A 25,798-nucleotide genomic window follows, 5' to 3' on the forward strand; every position below is an offset into this window, starting at 1 on the left:
CAAAAACAATATTTATTAAAGTAAATGGAAGAAATAATAGTAATAAACAACAATAGATTTATTACGGTGTTGGAGAAAACAATTTCTTATATTTTATTTATCTAGGTAGGTATTTGTTTCACGGTTCAGCAATTCATAATGTCATAATTAACACTATTATGTTGGATTCTGTTTTTATTTACTTAGTTCTAATAGATCCACAAGGTTAACAATATTATTATAACTGTAAGACAGTTCATCGACTTGTCCAAGGAGATTATCTATACTAATATTATCAAACTGAAGAGTTTGTTTGTTTATTTTTTTGAATGCGCTAATCTCAGGAACTACTGGTTCGATTTGAAAATTAATTTCAGCGGTAGATAGCCGATTTACTGGGGAAGGCTATAGCACATATGCCATCACAATATGATTAATAAGAGCAGAGAATTAATTAATTATTTACACAAAACGGTGAGAAGATGAGTGCACGCAAAAATTCGTCATATTATATCTTCATGACCACGCAGACGAAGACGCGGGCATCAGCTAGTGTTAAATAAACAGAACCTCAGGCTGTATTTAGTATTCATGAGTGATTAATGAGCAAGGAACATTAAAACTAAATTGAAATGGAAAGTATTGAATGTAATCGAAACACACGTTTATTAGAACTTGCAATGTCATGGCAATGAAGTAAATGTTACATTTTCGTAATTCATTGCAACATAAATTACTATCGTAATTCTAGTGACTTACTAAACTATTTCTTACAAATTATCAAATGTAATACAAGGTGTATTACATTAATTCTACAGTATGTGTGTGCGTCACTGCATTCCTCTGAAAAGGCAGGACCGATTTGTTTTTTTTTTTTGTAAGCAATTTGGTGAAGACTTTTTTCTGGTTCGGGGAATCCTAATGTGCTAATGGACACTTTTTCTGGGACGGAAACGGATAGTGTCATACCAACTTACTAAACATGGACTATCGCGCTACGTCGACGGCAATAAAAATAGGGGAATAGGGATGATGACAATTTTTTTTTCCAGTGTCCGTCTTGTAGTTCATTGTATAATAAGGGATACGTATTTTTTAATTTGTCCCGCAAACATAAAATGACCAAATTACTGTGAATGAAACTTACGCGCGACGTCACGATTGAGTATAAATATTACTACCATAACGTGACGTCAAAAGCCTCCTCTCCTAAACATTAAAGCAATTAATCTTTGTCAATTTTAATTTTCTGAAAAAGGAAAAAATATGTGTCTAATACTTTTCAATTATCTAACTGAGGGACTAATTAGATTTTGTCTTTTTTTACCCAGTCATCATCCCTATTAGCGCATCCCGAAATTAAATTTTGACCATCACACACTTTGATTAATTATAGTAGTATTGTATGAATGATTGGATTTGGTGATTTCATCATTTACTTTTTTGATAATTAATTCATTCCTTAAATGTTTATTGTTCACTTTCAAGCAATGATTTTCGATCGAAGAATGTTTAAACTTATCCACCATATAATAATATGTAGAGCAAAGCAGCATAGGGTCTTACCGAATATCTTCATCAATCAACAATAGACTTTTCTTTACACATTCACAAAAAACGTATGACGTTACACACTGCGTCGTAGGAGACACCGATCTACATATTAATACATTTCCGTCCCTCTATTACGAAAGCTACAGTTCGTCACCTCACCCACAAATGAAATAGCGTAGAAAAAATATTCATGCATGTTAATAACATGGTAATACATGGAAATAGTCAAGTAAGGTCATTTTTACGTATTGGTTTCGTATGTTTTGCAACTGAGAGTGTGCATTACAGGAATTAAAAAGCTTGTTAGGAATGTTAATTGTTTTGAGGGGAATAATGTTAAGTATTTCTCCAAAGGCTGAGCGAATGTTTTAGTAATTTTTGTTATAAGTCGTAAAATATGGAAAGTTTGCAGCTGCACGGATTTGGTTAGAAAATTTGTGAAATTATTTATGAATTAGCATATAGACAGTTTTCTTCTCGGAATAAATTTAAATGCAGTCGGAAGCTTTGATTATATAATAGAATAATAATAATTATGCTTTTAGTTTTCATTGAATTTTATTGAATGGATTACGAACAGATTAGTTTGTACAGCGATAGAGGATTGGAGCAAAAAACAGGTATCCCCCGTGTACGAAGGAAAAATTTTGAACTGACAAAAACACACGAAAATGAACCTTATTACTCCAACATAAAGGTGCTGACGTCTGTCATAAATCACGGAGATCACGTGTCAATGAAATAAGACAGCGACAATAGACGTATTATACTGAATTGGAGGAAGTCGGATAAAGAGCGATTGAAATCATGTCTACAACTTTTCCATATTTAGCACTATTAAGGTCAAGGTCACGATAACCATCTTTTGACAATTCCAAATGTGAGATTTGATGAATGACAAATAAACAAAGAAGTATAGCCGAGTGGTTGATGTCGTCACGCCAAAAACTCGCTCCACGCGGCGTGTCGCGGTTTCGATCCCCGCTTAGGACAAGCATTTATTGTGTGATCCACGAATGCTTGTTCTGAGTTTGGGTACCTTTGTGCATATGACTTAAATGTTTGTGAAACTCAAAGCGATACAAGGATTACTTTATTAAATGCGGGAGTCGATAGTGAAGTTGTCAAAATCACAAAGAAAAAAATAGATTTTAATCACAAGACACCTCAATTTTTATTTAGAAAATATAAAATGTAATGAGGAACCCTATTTTAAAAATTAATATACACCGTGACTGTACACGTGCACCGATACATATATAACAAGTATCCACTAACTAAGTAACCAAAATAAATCAATAATAGAACGTTGAAAATTGTAAAAGCTATTTCTAACATTCGATTTATTAAGAGTTTGAAATCGCAACAAAAAAAAAGAAAATTAGAAAAGAGGTTTTTACCTCGAACTAGGATGGCTAAAAATAAATAGTATTTAACATATAACATTGAACTGTAAACGCATAAGTTAAAGGAAAAATGCTAGTATATTCCTCTTTTTCCTGCATTATTTTATTCAAGCAATTTGCCACACGGAACAAAGAAAGTGAATTTCTGACAGGTTTTCCCACATTCCAGTAATGTCATTAAAGTACAAAACGAAAGCTCAGACAACTGTTATTAGCAGTCATTATAAATCGCCATCAACTTACAAAGTAAAACTGAGGAAGTTGGGGAAGAGAGACACCACTCTACTATGTGTAACGCACTGTCCCGTTTCCACAATTGCAACACTCTTCATTCAAGATGTGGTAGTAGGACTCAAATTTATGCCAAATTATATTTTTTACTTGTTCAACTGTTGCCGGTACAGTCATCTGAAAAGTTTTCATGTCAAATTAAAATAACGTTCATAATTTGGAAACTTGATTTGGTGCAGTTTTCGCAAATACGCCTGTACGTTTAATTTGTCTTTTTTTTTATTTGGATCTAAAAAACTTGTATAGATGGAAAACCTAAAATGACACAGCATCCATCCACAGCATCAAAAAACATTGTCATGAAATAGTTTATGATGAATTAATTATCTATGTTGTAAAATAAGAACCATTATTGCTGACAGCATCAATTGATTTTCCTCCACAAGATACGTTTTACCGACCCTTACTGTAGTTTTGGCCTTTTATTGGTTAACACCTACCTGACCACGTAAGTAGCTCTAATCAAGTACCAAGATTATCTAGATAGCCATCAGTCATATCTTTATCTATATCAGCGAAAGGATATTTTGTAACAGACACTTGGTCGTTATCATTCAATTTACTAAGTAAGTATGATTGTGTCATCTATTGCCGCCTACAATCAGTAGCATTATGCTGAAGGTGATCTAACGAGTTCAATTACCTTTAGTACAAGATTATGTAGTATTGCAATAATATTTTAATTTAAAGAGGTCGTTCTTTAATCAAAAAATAAACTTATAATAATTTCGGATAACCAGCTTTTTATATTTATGACTGTGACTGTAATCTTGTATGTCCTCGGTAATCTCAGAAACGACTGTATCCTTTTTGATAAAAAATTACTCAATTGGAGATAAGAGTATCTGTGAGTATTATAGGTAGAAATAAACAATAAAATTAAGAAGAACATTAGAATTCAGCGGAAAGCACACTTTACAAGATGGAGGAGAATGTAAATAAACCCGCGGGCCTCCGCTTGTATTTTTAAACAAAACAATGTAACAGTATAGATAATTTATACGTAATGAAACTTCACCGTTTCAATTAAGTAATGAAATAACGAAACGATCACAATGCAGGTAAAAAAAATGTAACAAATACCTACATCCGTCTATGACAATAGTACAAAGTTCCATTTAATTAACTTAAAATAAATGAATATAATCAATCACCTATATTAAGGTTAATGGAACATTTGTGCACGTGAAATGTTCATGGTGAATAAGCAACAAGGCTAATATTATTCACTGTACATTTTATCGAATACGTGTGTTATTGTTTTGGACTTAGTTTCTAAAATCTTAAAATGAAATATAAGTAGATATTAATGCGGTGTAGTAGATGAATGAAGCGTTATATTTCTACTAGGGGTATATTGAAAAGGTAAATGTCAAATAGAGTAAGATGTGCAGACATCATAAAGATTAAAAGATGCATCGGTTCACTCGCACGTATCGTCTGACTCGCGACTCGGCCGCCCCGTCAGTTCATGATTAACGACTCCAGTTTGGTCTGAAACTAGTCGGGCAATCCCAATAAATACGCGCGAGTATGAATCTTTGAAAAGTTTTAAATAAATACGATATAGAGACACTGGATTACGTAGATTCTAATGCATCTACAATTACTATCTTAATAGTTTAATACACACAAAAAAAAACAAATTGCTATCACTTTGCGGCCCGACTGTACCTGTCAAACGAGACAGCTTTCAAACTGTTTCCAAGTAAATTGTTCAATGGGTCCAAGCATACATCCCATGGAAATACCACCACCAAATACGGGGGTTATGTAAAGAATGATTGTTGCATCACTGTTTGAAATAATAAATTCATGTTTTTATACCAACACAATCCCTTAAATACAGGGTAGAAATGGACACTGTTATAGAGGCGTCACAGCCTCTCTCGTTTTGTCACCAAGATGATTCTCAGGTGCCGTGATAGCTAGGGTCGAAATTATCACAAATTGACTTTTCGACGATCAGGAAGACAGGTGAAAGACAGACAATGGTTATGGCAATCCCAAAACAGAGGGCAATGTCTTTTTTCTTGAAGATATCAGTGAATCTTTCTCATAAGAAAATTAGTAATTTTTCACACGGAATTGAACAGCAAGATACTTATTTCAGAAACATTTATTTTTCAAAACAAGTAGTCTCACTTGCATTCTTATTACGCATACTCTCAAATCATTATATAACATCGGATAATTTCTATTGCAAGTTACTTTTTTTAATATAATTAATTGGAAAGTTGTCTTGCCACAATAACAGAATAAATTAAACGACATTCATATCAATTATCATCTAATAGATATTATCCTGTTGATTGACTTATTAGTTTAACTTAACTAGAGAAACTAGTTCACTGTAACCGTTTTATTAACTGTGCTATAGTTTTCCACAAATATGCGAAACTTTCTAGCGGTTGTCGAGAGAAATGTAAGAAAAGCGTTTATTTTAACTTCACGTTTGAGTGCGACGGTACTTAAAAATAACGTTAAGAAATAAAACTGGAAGAATTTGCAACTTAATGTAAATTTTTTACCTTAATTTTAATTACAAGGTAAATGTCAGTGTTTTCCGTCACAAAAAAGGTTTTAATCTTAGTTAATTATGCAGTAAAGTACTTGTTTATACCAAAACCTTTAAGAAGACCGGATGGCAAAGCACCCAACGTTAAAAAAGATATCTTTCTTTAAACAATTGAAAATACTCTTTGTCGTCAAGACAAAATATAATAAGAGAAGAAGAAAAAGCTAGACTGCAACAAATGTATAAACGTGTATTGACACCTAATGTATTGACACAACATACACTAAAAAGTATTACACAAGGTTTGCAATTCTCACCCAATCTCTTGAAGACTCAAGCTATCCCTTACAATAGCTCTATTGCAAGACTACTATCTCAGAATAAATATTGAACAACAATTAGAGCTAATCGTACAATGATTTATCAATATCCTCTTTGGTTGTATACTATGCACTATACGCTGTTTACTACAAACAGGGCTGATCGCTACCTGCATGAAGAATGTAAAGTATTGCCACTGGAAAATGGGGATGACATAGTACGGCGGCTCATAAAAAGTCCAAATCTTTATAAAACTTTTCCTATCAACCTCGAAAATGCCTCTATTAACCATGTATTACTGTTAATATTAGATATTGCAATTGTAAAATAGAGACGGCGTATGCGGTGTCACGTTAAACGTTGGATACCTCCTTAACCGATGGTAATAAACCCTCTGTCTATTAAGGAAAATTCAGTATTAACGTTTATTCCATTATAAAGCATTAATCATTACAACACGCGGCGTGATGTGACGGGTTGTTCGGATATTATGTAAACACAACCGGAAATATTTAATGACTAATGTTTAAGGCTGGGTCTGTTAACACCCATTAATTTATACGGTTGATTTTATGAGAAAGCTTAACTAGTATGTAAACATGAATTGTTGTTTTTAAAGGCATTATTGACTAGTAATTAAGGAAACGTTGGAAAGAGAGGGTTTTTTTATAGTACGACTCTGGCACTAAGGCATTTAATCCCTGTGTTGCGGGGTTTCCCCTCAGTTGGTTTGGTGTGGTGACCTTAAACACTCGACTATCCGTGCCGTCATCCATGCAAGATTGTATGCAAAACAAAATTACAAGATAATTAAAGTTTTATTTTTCTATTTCGTTTTTGTTTCACTACAGAAAACCCCTATCATCATACCATAAATTACAATCTTGTGCAAGAAATACCAATAAAAACAAACATATTTACGGATAGAATGATAAAATAAAGTTTATTCTTTAAAATTTATAAAGAGAAACTGCAGTACAATAAAGGTCGATGCAAAAGAGAGTTGTTCACAAATTAACACCTCCGTAATACAAAAGTAAACATTACACTTTCTAGTGACACAAAAACTTTCTTATACGATAGAGTTCTACGTAAAAATGTTGATACGTGCCCAAGATTAGAGACCAATGTCTTTAGAATTAAGCCACGATGAAGCTATCGATTCGAAGCACGTGTGGTTACACTTCCCACGGTATAATGGTACTTAAGTATATGGCAATTTGTACGGACAAGACCTCATTTGAGACACAACAGTATAAGACTTAAACCTGTCTTACAACAACGCGTCCTTCTTACTTGACTAGGCAGTTAAAGCTATAGGGAGGTGATGATTATATTCTTCAACGTCTTTTTGGGTAGTAAATCAGTGGCGCAAACTTATATTGATAAAAAAACATCGAATGGAACACGTCACACCACTCCTGTTTATATGCGGAGTCATTACCTCACTTAAACTACAAAACAGCTTATGATTGAAATATTTTTGTTCAGCCAAAAATAAGAATGCGTGTTTGATATTTTTTAATTATCAGTCTGTCGGGCTCAAAACATTTTTACCCAGTCATCACTATTCTTGTGAGACATTTTGCTTCATGAGAGTGCGTCTTTATTCATTTTGTAATTAGTTTTTTGAGCATTCCCCTTTTATGTAAAACGTTAGTTTACACAAACTAGAGGATGTATAGGTGTCGTGTAAATTGTTTTGAAGAAGTGATATCAAGCTAGCTACATAGTTCTCATATTTACAAATTTGTAGAATCCGGTCTTTGTTAAACGGTAGTAATCTTACAAACGATCATCTAGTAAGACTAACAAGTGAATTCCTTTACGATGTGTGTTGGTCGATGAAGGATAATTTATTTCACATCGAATCGTCAAAGAGGTCTTGTATATGCAATCAAATATAATTAATACAATGAAATAATTCAAACCTCAGACAGAACTAAGATGGGTCTTGTCTAATACTAAGTTATGAAATGTAGCAACCGTTATAAGTAACGAACAAATGATTAAGCCTAGGTATGCGATGTCACGAACATCGCATTCTTGGCAAAGATCACAATCTAATATATGAATGAAATACGGCAAACAACATAGTTATAAAATAATTACAACAGTGGTCCTTGCATCCGCGAAAATATTTATAGAAACATACAATTTCGTCTTGTTTACACACTGTAGATTTAACGTCTAGGAAGTAATTGAAAACGTATCCTAGGACCAGGAATACTTTATGACATAAACAGCAAGGTTTTGGCAGCAGGAGCTTGTTCTTAAATCTTAACCACATTACTTCATAATTACCTACATAAATTTGGACTGCACGTTTTAGTACGAGTCTATAAACTGTGTGTTATATAAGACGTCAAAACTGCAGTAAATTGTACTAATGTTAGTACTATTTGTAACACGGACGTGGCCTACCGTAAACTAACACAGTGTAACCAAGGATTAGCGTAGGTCAGTATTGACCTAGTTAATTTTAATTATGTGTAGGAAATATGAAAAAGGAATGAGTCTTTTTTGAATGGGAAATCATCAAATGACTCCCCTTGCTTAAGCGGTAGGGAATATTGTTTTCCCGCCTCTCCCCTTTATGTATATATAAATATATTCCGGGGCCGCGGCAACAATTCCGGACAGTCCCGCTTGCCTGGCAAGCATTCAGTATGATTCATCTATAAGTTTCACCGCATTTGTTTCAGTACTAAACGTAACATTGTCAAGCCAAAATGAACCACAACCTAGACTATTCTTTAGGCTCGGTTTTTGTGGTTAAATTTAAGGTGTATTGGGTATTATTTTCAAGGTCTAACCACTCGTACATTACCTACGTCATACCAACTAACATTTAAGCTCTTGACTTACAACACACCGTCTTAAAACCATGTTCGCGCAAAACGAAAATGTTTTGATGGAATTGAATGGTCTGCAGGAATTCGAATAACATGTCAAGTCTAACTAAAACACAGTGTTAAACCTGGATACCGCTAGACAACCTTGAAGTGCGTATTTATAGTTTGCAGTTGCATTCTTGTATTATTCACATTTTTAGATTGCTCTTGCGTTTTATTGGAGATAACTGTTGGATAATTTTATAATCTGAAGTTCTGCACGCGACTGGCGAACATGCAAGAATCATTAATCGTTCGTTAATTTTATTAATGCTTTAAAATAATGTATTGGTTGATTTATAGTTACGGTTTATTCTTAAGATTTTAGTTTAATTCCAAGAAGATTAGATTTTTGTCAATTCTTTGCAGAATTCAGTCAGTGTCTCGGTAGCTTAGTCGGTAAAACCGACTGAATTGTTTAGCCCGAAGAACAGTTGCAGGTTTGAGTCCTATGTGATATTAAAATTTGTCCATTATATTAATTGTACTTCTTTTAAGTATTTATGACAAATACTTAGAAGAAGTTAAATAAATGTATAACGAAATAAATAACACCTTGTCCTAATACTTTCTGGTTCTACAAGGTAGTGTGATAGGACCAACATTATTAAAAATGGTGTTTATGTCCATGTCGGTCAAGTATCATAAACAAAAACGGATCATCCTTGAAAGTGAAACTTCATCTCGATACCCAGACAGATATCAATACAATTGATAAATGGGATTACAGGCCTAATGTATGAAATACAGGATAAAGTTGATCGTGTCACGATACGCCAAATACGACGAAATATAAGGACATGGTATCTCAAGTGACTCTTATCAGTATACTATCTATTATTAAACCTCGTCTTGATATAATAATCTGTAGTTAAGTTATATAGGCTTTGTACAGGATTATTATATCAATGAGGACGATGAAATAATGTCGCATGCGCTTGTACTTAGGATTTGTATTTTGCCAATGACGACGCAAAATATTAGGAGTATAGAATTCTTGAAATAAGTACATTACTGTATTATTACTGTTTTATATTCTGTGGTATTACGTCATTGGTTTAGGGTATTAAATAAGTTAAACAATCGTGGTTAATGGTTTCATTGTAAAGAACACAGTTTTAAATAAATAACGATCGATACTATATTTCAGTGGTATATTTGATATGGTAATTTTAGACGCGTTCTATTTTATAACTGAGTTTTTTGACAAAGATACTTTAAGAGACACACCAAGATTAAACCAAAACAAGTGAAGTATAGTTAAGTAATTATAAGCTTCGTCTACAAGAAAAATAACATTAGCAATACCAAACAACAAATTAAAAAGTTAGGTATATGAACTCATTTCTAATTGAAGAAGTAAGTGAATGGATGGGGTCATTCATAGTTTTAGCTAAATGAATAACATAACTATTTACAAATGGGAAAAACACATCTACTATTACTATTTCCTTGTGGCTTTCTCAATGGACTAGTTTGAAAATAAAATAAATTTTCCTTTTATCCATAATGTACTATTATTTAACATTTTCGAGACACTGAAAGTGAATACGAACTTATTTGAATGACATAACATATATTTATAGTTTTGATGACAACAAAAGATAATAAAAAACGGCCATTTTGTCATAATCACAAAAAATACTACATAAAGTACTTTACCAACAATTTAAGATGACATTAAACAACGTAAATTTAGTTATTAACAAAAATTTAATCGTTTGCTTATTTACATAATTAAATGTTGTCTTTATTATAATGATGTTGTTTACCTGTCTGATTAAGTCAACGAAAAGATTAAAAAAAATACTAGTGACATGTAACTTAAAGAATTTATTTTTTAACTAGCTGTCGCCCACGGGTCTTCCCGCTAAAAATCGAAAATGATCTCACGGGAACATAAAACCGGGATAAAAATGCTATCCTATGTGTTAAACCTGGTTATCAAACATTTGTGTGCAAATGAAATAAATCCATATTTTATCACTTAAATATAAAAACCAATAATTAATATATTTTCTTTTTACTTGCAATTTTCTGCCACTTTCAATTTCCAAGTGCAACTAACAATTGGTCCTTCTTCATTTTTTTAGGACCAACGTAAGGCGTTGAAGCAAAGTCCCCGAGAGAGTTTTGATACCAAGGTTTTTACTACTAGAAATAGTGTCCTTCAAATTTTTAGGACCAGTGTTAGGTGTTGAAGCAAAGTACCTACTCGATAGGGTTTTGAGACCAAGGTTTCCAACACTAGAATGAGTCTCAGAAATACGTAGAACTCCATAGAAACCTATCTAGTTACACGTGAGGGAACACGCAAGTGTATGAACGTGAAACTGATACAGACTTGTTTCTCAATCACCTAAAGTGTTACCTTTCTTCATAGTTATACTATAAAACTAACAAATAATATTAACTAGCTGACACCTGCTTACTTCGTTAGGCGGTATTTGTATTGGTAACAGAACTTTCAAAATCGATTCAGTTATTCTGGAGATTACTACCTCCCTCTAAAACGTCACAAACGCAATTTAGCATAAGAATATTATATTAGCTATTTAGGTTATAGTACAAGATGAAAACATTTTGAATAACAATTCCATTTGGAATTGGATTACCGTAGAATATAAACAATAGAGTTTTTTTCCAATTTATAGGCTAATTACCAATTTTTGATAAATACCACATTGTATGGACAAAAGGACCTGTGTCAGTATACGACAAGGACCAGGGCCCCGATTCTGCTATATTACAATGGCTGATGAATAAATGGCAATTTGATTAAATTTGAAATTATTTCTATTCTCTTAATCATTTTGCCAATACAATCATTGGAATTTAATTGTATTGACCTTGAGTGTACCGACCCGCACTGAATTTCCAATTATTGTGTAGAAAAAATTTAATGGTGCATAATACGAAAATTCAAATTTTAAGCCAAATTTCATTCATTCGTCGGCCATTGTAAATAGCAGAATAGGGGCCCAGCGTATAGCTATTGAAATTGTCGAACAATTTCACACGTGTCGAATACACCAACCAAGTCGTATACTATCGCGAATTAGAGTTTGCAAATGTTATACAAACATTATACACTGGTATACATAATATATTCTAATGTTATACACGTACCTACTCACGCATACCTACGTAATAATGTTATAACATAATATTATTAATTAAGCCCATAATTTAAGCAAATTCCCTCATCAACTTTACACGGATGAAATATATAATCTTTAGTTAAAATATTCTTGTCATATTACCATGTTTCGTAAATAAACACATTTTTTTACTAAACATCAAAATATATATCTTGACGTTTCACAGCAGTAAAGAATAAAAATAATTGAAAAAAATGCACAGATAAATCATTCATACAGCCACGCCAAAAAAATAATATTTAAATAGTAAAATTATGTATTTAAGGGCCGATTTTTCAATCGCCAGATAACTTTTATTCGACGAATATGTTTGACGTTTTGACAGCTTCTGTACAGAAAATATGTCAAACGGCCATATTTATGCAACAGATAAAAATTATCTGACAATTGAAAAATCGGATCTAAGTTATATATCAGTCTTAACTAATAAATAATAGAATAGCTTTAAAGTTACGATTGCTATCATAAAATACTAGTTATGTTAATACATAAAAATATCACTCACACAAGTAGATTTATTAATTCAGTAAGGCCAACATATGATGTTTATTACTTTGATATGTGAAGGTTCATTATCTTAATAATAAATCTCTTGATTGCCGGAATTAAAATTAAGTCAAAACAAATATTAGGCAGTGTTAACTGCTTAAACGACAAATATTTAAACAAATAAAATTATAAGCTGCTCATCGTTTTATAGTCATATTTACTTCTCATGGTCTATTATTTAGTTCAAATGAAACTCTCAAATACGTGTTTGAAAATAAAGATATCACGTGTGCTAAGACGCGTAAAATTAATGCACATAATAAAATTTAATCCGTATATATGGAGCAATACCCTGAAATATTGTTGTATCGCTTAAAAGCTAAATACAGTAAAGTTTCTATCAAGAAAACATTTAAATTAAAAAAAGTTAACAATCATTTCAATTACTAGGGACAATATTTAAAAATATGAATTAAAGGTACTTACAGTTCCAAAAAAAAGTATAAATACCCACTGGCACAAAAAAAAACACTAAATCACTTTAATATTAAAAAAAAACTATTAAATTAAATTGGCGGTAAACGTTCGAAAATCGAAACTTTCAAATATGGCGGAGCGCGCGTTCGCGGCGACGTTACAACGCTGAATGATAACAGGTTGTGTTGGCGGCACCGTAATTATATCAACGAGAGTCGAGCAGTTTTCTGAACCAGTCAGGTGTAGGAGTCAGTCACACTATCTAATGAACAGCTAAGTGAGTAATAGCTTGCGTTTTGCAAATCATACACAGTTGCGATTCGAATAATTTACCGGTAACATGGAAAACTTGTCGACTAATCTACCCGCCTAACTTGATTGATATTATGCAGTATGTTAGCCGCATTTTTTTGCGTACGAACCAATTGTTTTGAGGTCAGCCAGTTAAGGGCGTTATATTTTATAAATACTTTTAATACAATCGTTAAAAAGTTTATTTTGATACGGAGTTACGGAGTATATTAAAAACATAGATACTCTTTGGTAGATGAACCTTTGTTATACCTACACATTTCAGAATGTTTTATTAACAAAGTTATTACCATAATATTATTATACATTAAAAAATGATCAATATTTATCAAGTTTTATAACATTTTATTGAGTCGTTAACGCAGTTTGTATTTCGTTAGTGTTACCCCCAATGGCCCCAATACATGGAGTTAAAATTCGTCATTTAATAAAATAAATTAGTACTTGTAACCGAATAGGAACAGATAGTAAAATATACATAAAATCTAGCTCATTGCCAACAACTAACTTTGTTGAAATATTTTTTGTATTTGGAAGTAGCAGAAGAGATAGTGGCAAATAAATTAATGAGATGTCAATTACGAATTCAACCACGATTTTCATATATTGCATTAAAATACTCTTGATTTATTTTTAAGTTAGAACATTAAAAAAACTATAGGTGTTGTAAAGTCACCTTAAAAGGGTGTACAGACTATAAAAAGAGGTTTAAATAGAAAACTAAATGATGTAACATTCAACTGTTCAAAAAAACATATAAATATCGTTCACAGACTAGCACAAACCATCAATTATATCAACATTGTTTATGGGATGACTTCGACTAAAAATTTTGCAAATCATGCCGTAACTGCCATGACTAGGTTAATCAAACCAGTACCAGTTTTTCATCTCTTGACCGATCAAAATGGTTTACATTATGTACAGACAGACATATAAAAAAAACAAACATGCATTAAAAACGTGATGGGCACGTGCGATGCGTACCAAACGAAGTCTGTCGTACCTAAATACTAATGACGCAAGTCCCAAGTTCAAGCTATCATTTTTTAAATAACTATCAAAAGCGGTAGTTGTTACAACGTATCTTAATCGGATCGTTTACATTGCATGTCGTCATACAATCGTAATATTATTTTGGTTGATTTAAAAAATCGCGTAGCGTGACGATTTTTACAAATCTGAATTAAACTTAATGTTCGCACTTATCAATTTTATTAAAGTTTTTTTTACTATTTACAAAATATTTTTTATGTTTCATTGTTATTATCTTTGATGGACTTAATTATTTCATGGGTGAAAGATTCATATGATGCCGAATTTTGTTATGTGGAGTTTTTTAAGAGTAAACTTTATAAATAAATAAGGTAAATAGAAAGAACGCGTCGTTCGACAAGAAATTACGGGCTTCGTAAAGCATAAGGCGGGAAAACACTGAAGCAAACTATTTTCCTTACCTAAATCGAAAACTTAAGGAAAACGGTCTTAGGACAAGGTAACATAATTAAGAAGAACAGGAGACTATGTAATAATTTAATTAAGGCAAGACTTTTGTGATGTGGGTATTTACATTTAACGGGGGAAAAAAGTACATTATTCATTAATATAGTCTGCCAATAGGCTATTTGAATAAATCTCGTAATATAAATCATTTTAGTTTCATCACTTGCTACTCAAAATGTACAGGTATGTGACGTTACATGAGATTTTGAATAACTGTATCCCATTCATTTTTTGTTCACGAGATAAAAGAATAAATACGTACCCAATATTTTCTGAAAATCTGTCTGATGGACTTAACAGATTTTTTTTTTAAACTGACACCGCTTTTCAATTTCAACCGAACAATAAAACAATGAAAAGATTTTAGGTGTGACAATTTTTTTCAAGTCGCTGTTCCTTAAAAATTATTGCACAAAAGGAAAAATCATCGGTATCACTTAGTAGTTATCAACAGCAATTATTGTTTCCATAATCCATAGATATTATTATTCACTTTTCCGTTCACATGTAACCGGCAATACCTACGTAAACTCTATGCTTGGAGGTGAGAAATACCGTCTAGTTTCATGTTCACACCAGGGCCCCGATTCTGCTATTTACAATAGCCGATGAATGAATGGAAATTGGCTTATTCTCTTAAGCATTTTTTCTACACAATAATTGGAAATTCAGTACGAAGAGGAACACTCACGTTCGAGACAGTAAATTTCCAATTACTGAGTTGGAAAATTGCTTAAAGGAAAAACAATAATTTCAAATTTAATCCTATTGCCATTCATTCATCGGCCATTGAAATATCAGAATCGGGGCCCAGAACTCTCGATAACTCTGTTCACATTCGGCGGTTAAATATATTTTGTTTGATCACGACCGAATAGTATTTAATTTAGGTCAAACCGCAATAGATTGATACCAATCAAGGTAGAATATTCTATGATCGCGTATTGGATTAGTGTTAACATCTGTTCTTGCAAGTTTGTGTATAAACATATCCAAGCGATTAATTTTAGTCTAAAGAAACGAGATACATTTATAAAATGCCGCTGCCGTGCTGATGTCAAGAATGTGGACTGATAGACAAAAGTGTTTCTTTCCTTTTTCCAACATATTTTTTCTTTTATTTTTATAAACGACTGCCACGCTAAGATATTTAAATCTTAAGTTTGTGCGGGTGGGGGTTTTCACAAAGGCTTGTCCTAAGCGAGGGATCGAATCGATCGAAATGTAGGTTGTGCGTGGTAACCTCAACCACTCGGCTATCAGTGTCAATATATGGCTGTCTGGACCATTTTCATCGTTTAGACCGCCATCTTTATATTTTACTTAAAATATAGATTGTATTTGAGCAGTTATAATAATAATACATACATATTATCCTCATTGCATATTTTCAATTCTAAATCACGACTAGATGCAAAACCATTTTATGACTCTCGTTTTCATATTTTTAGTGTGTCTTACTTTTACGAATAATCATGACGTTATAGATAAATTTATAAAGTTCTAATTAATATCAGTCTTCATAACCAATAATTATCTAAATAAAAAAAAGTGACGTCATTGGACATGACTTTGCAATTTTTCATTTCATAAGTTGTGAAATACTTAATAGGCGTTGTTCATTGAGTCATTTATTAGAACTGAAGCATCAGCCAGTCGCGTGCCAAAAGTAATAATGATAAAAAAATGTATGAAAATCTTTAACAAGTATGTTATGTGATACGCTGTTATCATTTCATGACAAATTATAATAATATGGTAGCTCGATTTTAAAGCAATTTAGTCGGCGGACATTGAATTGATATGCATTAATAAGCTAATTTAAAGAAGCGATGGTTAACGTCAAATCTGTCTATACGTACACACTCCAAGTTGATGGAAAATCGGTTATTTTCAGATTTGATTTGACAAAGAAAAGAACGCAGAAAAGCCCACAATATATTTAACAATATTTTATAGTGGTAAGTCAATTTATTTTGTAATTTCTATTAATTACGCATATAAAGGTTTTTCTCATGAGGCTTATGATTATTAAGTTATTAAGTGATTTAGACTATTTATTGGTTGTCGAATTAATCATACCACTCATTTAAATGAGGTTTCCGTACATACCTATAGGTTAAATATATGTATAAAAATTGGCTTTGGATAAGGAACCCTAACAAAACATAATTAGTCTTCAAAAGATGATCAGATTTAAATACCAACGGTTACTTTCTACATAAATCATAGCATAACGATATTAACGATGCATGTTTAAGAAAAGTGAAACGGAGCGTGCGATGCACTTTAATGCTGCACCCGCGATTGGCCATGGCGAGTGACGTCATATGCGCACGCGCACTAAAAAAGTTATGCACTTGCATCATACCTGTCGTTATGAATCATAATTAATTAATTTTCACGCCTTTGGTGACGGAAGGTTTTATTATTCTTTATATACCTTTTAAGTTCCTTTCATTCTTCCACAATTTTTAACTGTGAAAACTCTTTTGATCTGAGAACATTAAGTATCCATTTTATTTAATCATGTAAAAAACATCTGTCTTATAATCACGGTTCATGAGATGCAGCCTGGTGACAGATAGATAGACAGCGGTGCCTCAGTAACAGGATCCAAAATACATAAAAAAATTGATTCTTTGTAAACATAAGAAGTTTATTTACTCCCTAAAAGTAACAGCAGATATGCATAATGTATATAAATTTAAATCAATCACTATTTTTAACACCTTATCTTTTATAAGGTATAATGCCAATAGTGATGCACGATAGGTGCTAATTATAAAGGAAGTTTGTTCGTAAGACAATGACAGTCATGCTTCCACGATGATTTTTGCAATGTCATCACGACGTTAAATGCAAAGAAATATGATGTCATAACAAGTTTATTAATATTGACTGACTATTTGTTTTTGATGATTCCTATAAACGATGATTCTAAAACTTATTCCGGAAAAATAGAAAAGTGACTTGTGAAATATGTTGAGTATTGGTACCTAAAATGTGTTTAATTCTTAGATAAAAATCCATTCTAATATTATCAATGGAAAATTATATGTGTGTCGGTTTTTCAGTCTTTCTAACTCCCACTTCCCTAAAATGGGGGATAGAAGTTTGTATAGAGCATTCCGCAATTTTAAAGGTAGAAAGCTTATAATTTTCCTACTGCTTTTGACACGGCTTTCTATTTCGAGAACCAGCAAAGTATACATTTTTTTTTGTTTTATCCCTAAAACTATTTATCAACGTTGTAAAAAACTTGAAATACATTTCGATACCTAATCATATTATCGCGGACCACCATTATCAAGTTAAAAAAAATGAAACACATGTCATTACAGCCAGATGTCAAGGGCGCAAAGATTGACATTCGTCCAGTCATCGTATCTCGTTCGCACCAGATTTATCGATAACAGTAGTGCCATATTATTGAAGACAAAAAGAGTATTAAACTCAAAATGTAACATTGTCCTGAAATATATAAGCGACCTTTTCTAAAATGCGAAAAAGTGTAAATGAACTTTGGTTAATTTATAGTCAAGATAAGAAAGAAACTAATCGTTAGTTGTCAAATATTTTTTAAACATTAATAGATAAATATTTAAGTATTATAAATAGAATATATGATAAAAATTCCCTACTCAGGATTACAGGATTTAGACTCTAAATGTCAAACATACATGACTTTTGTAACGATTAGAAAAAATAATTTTAAAGCAGCGGATATAAAATGCAGAGGGCATGAGAAATACAATGAGAATTCTAACGGAATCTGGAATCATATCTAAAATTGTTGGAAATTTAATCGCGTCCAAGTCTCTTAAAATCTGTATCAAACTGTCTGAATGTTAATAAACCTTGCAAATAACAAACTGCAACGGCAGTAAACTCAAGAGAAACATAAAAATAATACGAAAAAATTACATACTCAACAGTAGCTACCTAATCTAGGACTCCTGCTGGGCCAGCGGGACTGTCTAAAAGGGTTGCCAAGGCCCGATATGCAAGAGGGCAAAAGAATTAAAAAGCATGAATTGGTTTAAGTCTGTAAAGACATTGTCCTCCTTTGAACCCAAAGCAGAAAGAGTCCATCCGGAAAAACGGTACCTATTATAACTATCGACATTTAACTATTAATACTAAATAAACAAATATTAAACATAATATTTACTGGTTACTGGACCAATGCTCTCTTGCTATCGGTCATATCAAACGTTACTTGCAATTTTCGCCCTTGAAGTTATCTAATCCATAACATTGACTCATGACTTCACTCAACAAAAAAACATTATTACGTGATGTAAGGCGATTTGATGTAACTTTTAATCTAGTTACGTTAAAAAGGTCTTGATTAATAAAATGATAATGTTAATTTTACCTATATTTATTAATATATAGATAAAGTAGAAAGATGATGAATGAATTATTTAGGAGGTGACAAAGCACCTTACGTTACGTTAGAATGTAATATCTAGTCCAATGCGGATACATAAGTACATAAAATGATGGCAACACTTTTAAAAACTTACAAGGAACATGTCAGTCATCCATTTTTGACGTCTGATGGTGTGGTGGTACTAAATAACAAGCACTTTACGATGCATTTTCTGAAACAATTAAAATATAATGTAAATAAAACAGTAACTTGACTTAACTATGACTGAAATAATGCAGTACCGTCGATGATTTTCGTAATTGTCACATTAGAGTTCTAATAAAATAATTGTGTAATAAACAATGAAATCAAGGGGAAACCCACAAATCACAATTTCAATTCACATTTTCCAAGGGCAAGTCATAAACGTATTCATTAACAGTTTTTAGGTACCTATAATTGTACTCATATTTAATAATCACCATCAGGAAGGAAAAATCAAATACCTACTAGAAGGAAAGAAAATGTATTTTTGTTTAAGGGAATATTCCTTACAAACGCCTATTCAAGGAAAAGGAACACTTAAGAAGCACTAAAAGAGGTAGGCAGTGAAGTACTTAGTACTTTATATCTGAGATATTTATTGGAACACCTTCATCCAAAGTTTCTTTTATTCCTGTTTTTTCTAAGCTCATGTCTCATTTGCGGATTCACAATGAGGAGAGATGGCTGAAGCCTTCCATAAATAGCTGACTTGTGTTCATAAAAATGCATAAGTTTCTCTTGGTGTTCTGTTTGGTAAATAGTTATCTCAAACTGTAAGACCAGTGAACTAGAACTGCATAAACCAAAGCCAATCATCTAAATAATGTCGAGAAAATCGTCCGCAATCTCTCCTCGTTAAGCTGTCTATCCAACTATCAATCTACGATGTGTAGTACAAGAGGAGTCAATTTGCAAATTCCGCTTTTATCCTATCATCGAATAGATTAGAGAGTTCTGGGTACATCGGGTACAGTAAGCTTCTGGTGTTCGGGCAATTGAACAATTGTCTGGTCGTTAAAGGCACTCCTTCCTATTCGTCACCGAATCGCGGGTCAGACGGTCATATTAATGACACGTGAATCTTGTGCTAGACATGACTGCAAGGGGCCCATAATGACATCTTGAAATAGAACGGCATCTCTCTTCTATAACTGCAGCTGTTTTATTTCGGGAGGTAGTTATAGTGATCATTTGCGTTTCAGACTTGTGTGTCCTCAAAATTATAAAAATTGTTAATTTACGACGTTTATGGAGTTTGGTTTCCGAAATTACATGTAGAGCACGTAGCTAAGCTTTAACTGCACAAGTTTATTGATCAGAACTTAACCTACGCTTATCACGGTCGATTCGTGGCTGGGTGACATCTATGTCCTAACGAGACCGTCCGTCTTGCGAAAGGCACGTTAATGTGGGTCTCAGTTGTTAGAATTTAGAGAGTCTGACAACCAATCTTGTCAGGTAACCCGGTTGGTGAGGTCAGATAGGCAGTCGCTTGTCATAAAACACTGGTACCTAAATAGCTGCAACTAGTGACTGGAAGCCGACCCCAACATAGTTAGGAAAAACTTAATTAGTATGTTTGGTCAGTAAGTCAGTAACCAGCACTCAAGTATAAGAATAAACGGTTCTCTGTTTGCTATCATAAATCGAATGCATTAAAAGTACGTGAACTTTTGACCATGCCACCTGACATTGATAAGTATTTTTATTATTTTAACATCTTGTAAATATTTGAGTTAGTTAAACACTAGGTAATGTAAAAACAGATATTTATTATCAACCAATTTGTATTAAAACTAATAAAAGTTGAATGTTAATGATAAGTAAACATTTATTATTGATACATAAACTTACAATGCATGCAAAATAAAAGATATTTTTGCTTTATAAAGATGTATGCACTAAGCATAAGTACAGTCAAGTTCATAAATATATTGCCAGTTTCGGCATCAAAATTGAACGTCAATATTGAGATAGTTAAATGCATATTTATTATGGTTCCAGTCAGAATTGGTAAAAACGGAAACATAAATAAGATATTCCATCGCTCTCAATAATAAAAAAGTTTCAACGTTTACAATTTTAACTGACTGACTGTACGATTGTACATTATGTACATACAAGTGCATAAGTGTACATTTGTGTTAAGATATGAAAAGGAATTGTTAGTTTACAAAAAAAAACAGCTTTTTTTAAAATAAATACATATAAAATAATAGCTGTATTTCCAACATAAATACATTTTTTAACGCAACAAATAATAATTCCAATACTTATTTATTTAATACTTCTCATACAAATATGTACAATGGCGGACTTAATGCCAGAGACATTGTCTACCTGTCAACCAAGAGGTGTTATTGTATTATTAGTAATTAAGCGTATTTATCCAGATCGCCCGACTAGTTGGGTCCGTAACTAGTGGGGCGAGTTGAGTGAACCATTGTCTCATGTAAAGCTACATCTCAGTATAATAAATAGAACATAAATAGTAAAATAAATAGCACGGCTTGAGACTATCACTTCTGTCATAGATTTCTAATGTATTGAATATCGTATTTTCTAATTATAGACAAGAAAGTACGTCATGTTTTCACACAGTTCGTAACAAATACGGATTATTATTAACAAAGTAATTTTAGTAAATAGTAAACATATGTATGAGACATAGCAGAGAACTACCCTGGCAAATTAATATTTAGGTTTCTCACCGTTTACTGGTCTTGAAATTTAATTGTTTCTTTGTTCGGTAACAGTTTACCGCAAGGTGCATTAAGCCAAATATGACCGAACTGTTCTTTTTAATTTCTGTCTTCTTTTGAACCTAGAATTTTTTTTATCCTTAATTTAAGATTGAATTGGACAAAGACTTGCATTTGAAGAGAGTAAGGAAAAGTAAATATGGAAATTAGCACAGGTACAGGCAGATAAAAAAAAAACATATAAAACATGTTAACATTTTAAAGCAATGAGGAAGGTAATTAACGTTAATTACTTCTACACCTGTGACAACAAAATAATGCTTTAATTTAATTATTAAAATACGCTGATATAAAGTTGAAAACAAATGAAATAGAAATAAAATTTAATATGAAATCATTTATTCTGAAAGTGGGATATATGTAGGTATCATCACTTTTACACGTCGTTTTACAAACCGTTGTGTTGGGTCATTGATCTTTGTAAAATGTTTCAGGAACCATAAAATTCACGTGAAGCTTTTTTGGGGTCTAGTAATCTAATATCTAGGTACTTAATAATTAACACTTTTGATGCTAGTTCCTTAAGAAAACGGTTTGTAACGTTTTGTTATAACCACCGTATAACAACTAGTATTATTTGTAATCCAGGAGTGTATTGTCCCCAAATTATTATTAAAACATCGCCAACCAATACATTGCTCGTTTGTTTCGAAACTGGCGCGTGTATTTAGGTCAGTAATTCAATATTTTGGTTTACAGCTATTGTTATGCGCAACTATTAATATGCTAAAACAAAGTTTAACCTTTCGGAAGTAAGTTATTTTTACGTCTTAAGATTATTATCAGTCTTAACTAGATAAATTTAGGAACGGTTTTGAATTATATACTAAAATTGATTTTGGTCAGTAAAATAAATTCGTATTGTCACCGACATTGACATCAAAATTTTATCTCAATCGGAAAGCGAAGTGGATCTAATTAGTCTAGTAGTTACCCGACTACGACAAAAAGGAGGGTTATGATCTTTTTGGGTTGCAAGAGTTAACTAATGAATTCCGATTTCGGCTGTCATAGTATGGGGAGGAATGAAAATCATGAAGTGAGGAAGGCGTTGATCATGGATGTGGATAGATAAAGGGGAAGTGGATCAGTCAACAGTAATTGCCCTTTGGCTTGAGAGATAAAAATATTATGTATATAAGTTGAAACACCCTGAACTGTTACATCTTATTATACAAAATATTACACAATTGTTTGCCGAGTGCACACAATGAGCAACAAGCGGTCACAAGTCAACGCGAGCGGTCATTGTCAAGAACAACAAGAAAAAACCGGTCAAGAGTGAGTCGGTCTCGCGAAACGTTCCGTACAAATAGGATAGGTAAAGAAAAATAAATTGGCAATATAAATGTATGACTACCAAAGTTCCGGTTGGGTTTTGCAACTCAATATTTTGATGTACTTCCCGATAAGCTAGGTGGCTGAAATTTTCAGCGTAGCTTCAAACCCGATGACAATGCAATTTACAACTATAAACACTGACAAAATTTGATATTTAAAAACGTGGGTATTTAGATTTTTAAACTATTATTTTTTTTGTGTATATTGTGGTTATATTTATTTGCCTAACTATCAGGGTTCATGAGGTACAGCTTACGGACGGGAGGGCAGATAGCAGAGCCTTAGTGTTAATGTTCGGTTTTTACCACTAGACCCCTAGAAACGAAAAGCATGACAATTCCCGACAAATATTTACTTTTAAGAGAGATGTGAATGACTTTACAGTTATAACTTAATGTTCTTGTGTAATCAAAATATTTATGACCTAGGTAAATTACTAACAATTACCTAATGTTTTACAGTTACGACACATTAAAATAGTACGTGTATAAAACTCATTGTTGTTGAATTTAATTATGATATAAACCGTTTTTTTTACTGTTTTAAATATCAAATGATAATAGAAAAAAGACCAATGTCATTTCGAAACAATATTTTCCTTATTTAAGAGTTACCAAAAAGTATTTTATTAACCTACATAAAATTTAAAACTTTGAAAAACAACCACATTTGAAGCAACAAAACTGTCTGCTTTTAATAAAACCTTTTTCGTTGTTCAGAAACAAAGTTATCCATTCATGATTTTTATACAATGAATGGCACTATAAGAGAGAACGCAATTCATAGATAACACAACAATATATATACCCACAAAGTCATTAATGTTGTTTGTATAAACTAATTCATTTAGAGAGTTCATATATAGATAGGATTAATTATTAAATGAAACATTCTCCTTCAATTTCACTTAAAACATTGTAATGGATAATGAAAATAGGGTGGTCACCAGTGCATACATTGTTTCCACGAAATTGACTGTTTTTTTTTTCTTGATTGAATCTATAGCCATCTAAAACCATCTTTAACCATCCATCTAAAATAATAGTTATTTGCATAAATAAAACCTATTTGCTACTTTTAATTTTTGCCATAATCTTCCGTCTAGTATTAGAGGTCTATTAGAACTTATAGGAAGTATAGAACATAGGCAAATACATTGATTCATTACTTTGTCAAAAAATAATTACTAAAATTTGTTGCTGTTTGGACACTTGATAAATATTTTGTACTAAGTATTTTCAACCTTATTTCAAAGCATTAAGGATTATTTTCCTAACCTGCTATAGTAATCAAAAGCCAAATGCTTAATTTAAGGAATTGAAAACAAAGAAAAGGTCGAAAAACTTGAGTCTCCAAATTAAAGTATTGTACCTTTTTAAAATAATCTTAATATGCACAACCATGATTCACACACTGCAATAACAGTTAAATTATATATAAATGAATAAAGAACTGCATAAAGTTGAGTGACCTTGTCTTAATTAAGCCGTAATTGTTGAGATTATATACCTGTATCTAAAATAAACTTGAAATACTGTTAATTAGCAACAATATACCTTCAAAAACCAATTAGAAGTAGAAATAAAGCTTTTCTAAATTAGATAATGAAACTGGCTGTAACTGAAAAATCAAATAATAATTTTATTACACCATCTACACAGTAAGCAAATTAAAGCTAAGTGGCAGTAATACTTATGGCTAACTCTTAAAGTAACGTTCATTCAGTCATAAAATATAATATTATATAGAATCAACATTTATCATACTGACATGTTTCTACAACTACTATAAAATTACTTTGAGACATAGTAGACCTTTATTCTGGTTATTCAAGACAAACTTTAAGTACTAAACCTACTTTAGAGGGAGGAGGAAGCCATACAAAAGTACATCATGGCTATACTTTGTCTGTTTCTATATGTATGAGCGATAATTAACATAATAACACAAACATGACGACTCGCAACCATGAGTAATGACGCCCCTTTGTATATTTTTTTACTTTTTTCATATCAAGTAAAAATATGTTTGTTACTGTATTTGTCGTAGTCGTAGCAATCTAAGACGGTCTTTAAAGCATTGTTTAAACTAATAGTAATCTAAAGTAAGTACAAAACATAGTTTTTGGTCCGAATGTTAAGAAACGAATCGGAAATTATTATAAACTCTGAACTTACCTGTTATTTGCTTAAAGGGTGTATTATAATCCCCACTCGAAACTCTTTCAACTCCATGTAATATGTAAGGTACTAATCTACATTTTGAATAAATGCTTTTTTAAATTACATTTTATTTGCAAAATAAAATTGATCAAAACACAGAACAGTTGAACATTGCAAATTGACAACTCACAGCTGAGTACTGTCA

The 25,798-nt window shown here is 32.1% G+C and overlaps 1 protein-coding gene across 6 annotated transcripts in view; it reads right to left on the reverse strand.

Annotated features, from left to right (window-relative positions):
- LOC113502256 (cystinosin homolog) overlaps nt 1-25,798 on the reverse strand; it is a 48,817-nt gene extending 23,019 nt beyond the window's left edge. The window contains exons 1-2 of one of the 6 annotated variants that reach the window (XM_026883745.1): nt 25,609-25,798; nt 19,438-19,515 (exon numbers count right to left, since the gene is read on the reverse strand). Coding sequence is in view for 3 of the 6 variants with exons in the window: in XM_026883743.1 (XP_026739544.1) it covers nt 3,183-3,271 (89 nt within the window). In the remaining 3 variants the exon portion in view is untranslated. Of the gene's footprint in view, nt 1-3,182; nt 3,759-13,099; nt 13,532-19,437; nt 19,516-25,608 lie in introns of those variants that run through there. The other 5 variants (XM_026883743.1, XM_026883748.1, XM_026883746.1 and 2 more) reach the window with 5 other exon arrangements.

The sequence above is a fragment of the Trichoplusia ni genome, chromosome 17 (assembly GCF_003590095.1).
Source record: "Trichoplusia ni isolate ovarian cell line Hi5 chromosome 17, tn1, whole genome shotgun sequence".
NCBI lineage: Eukaryota > Metazoa > Arthropoda > Insecta > Lepidoptera > Noctuidae > Trichoplusia > Trichoplusia ni.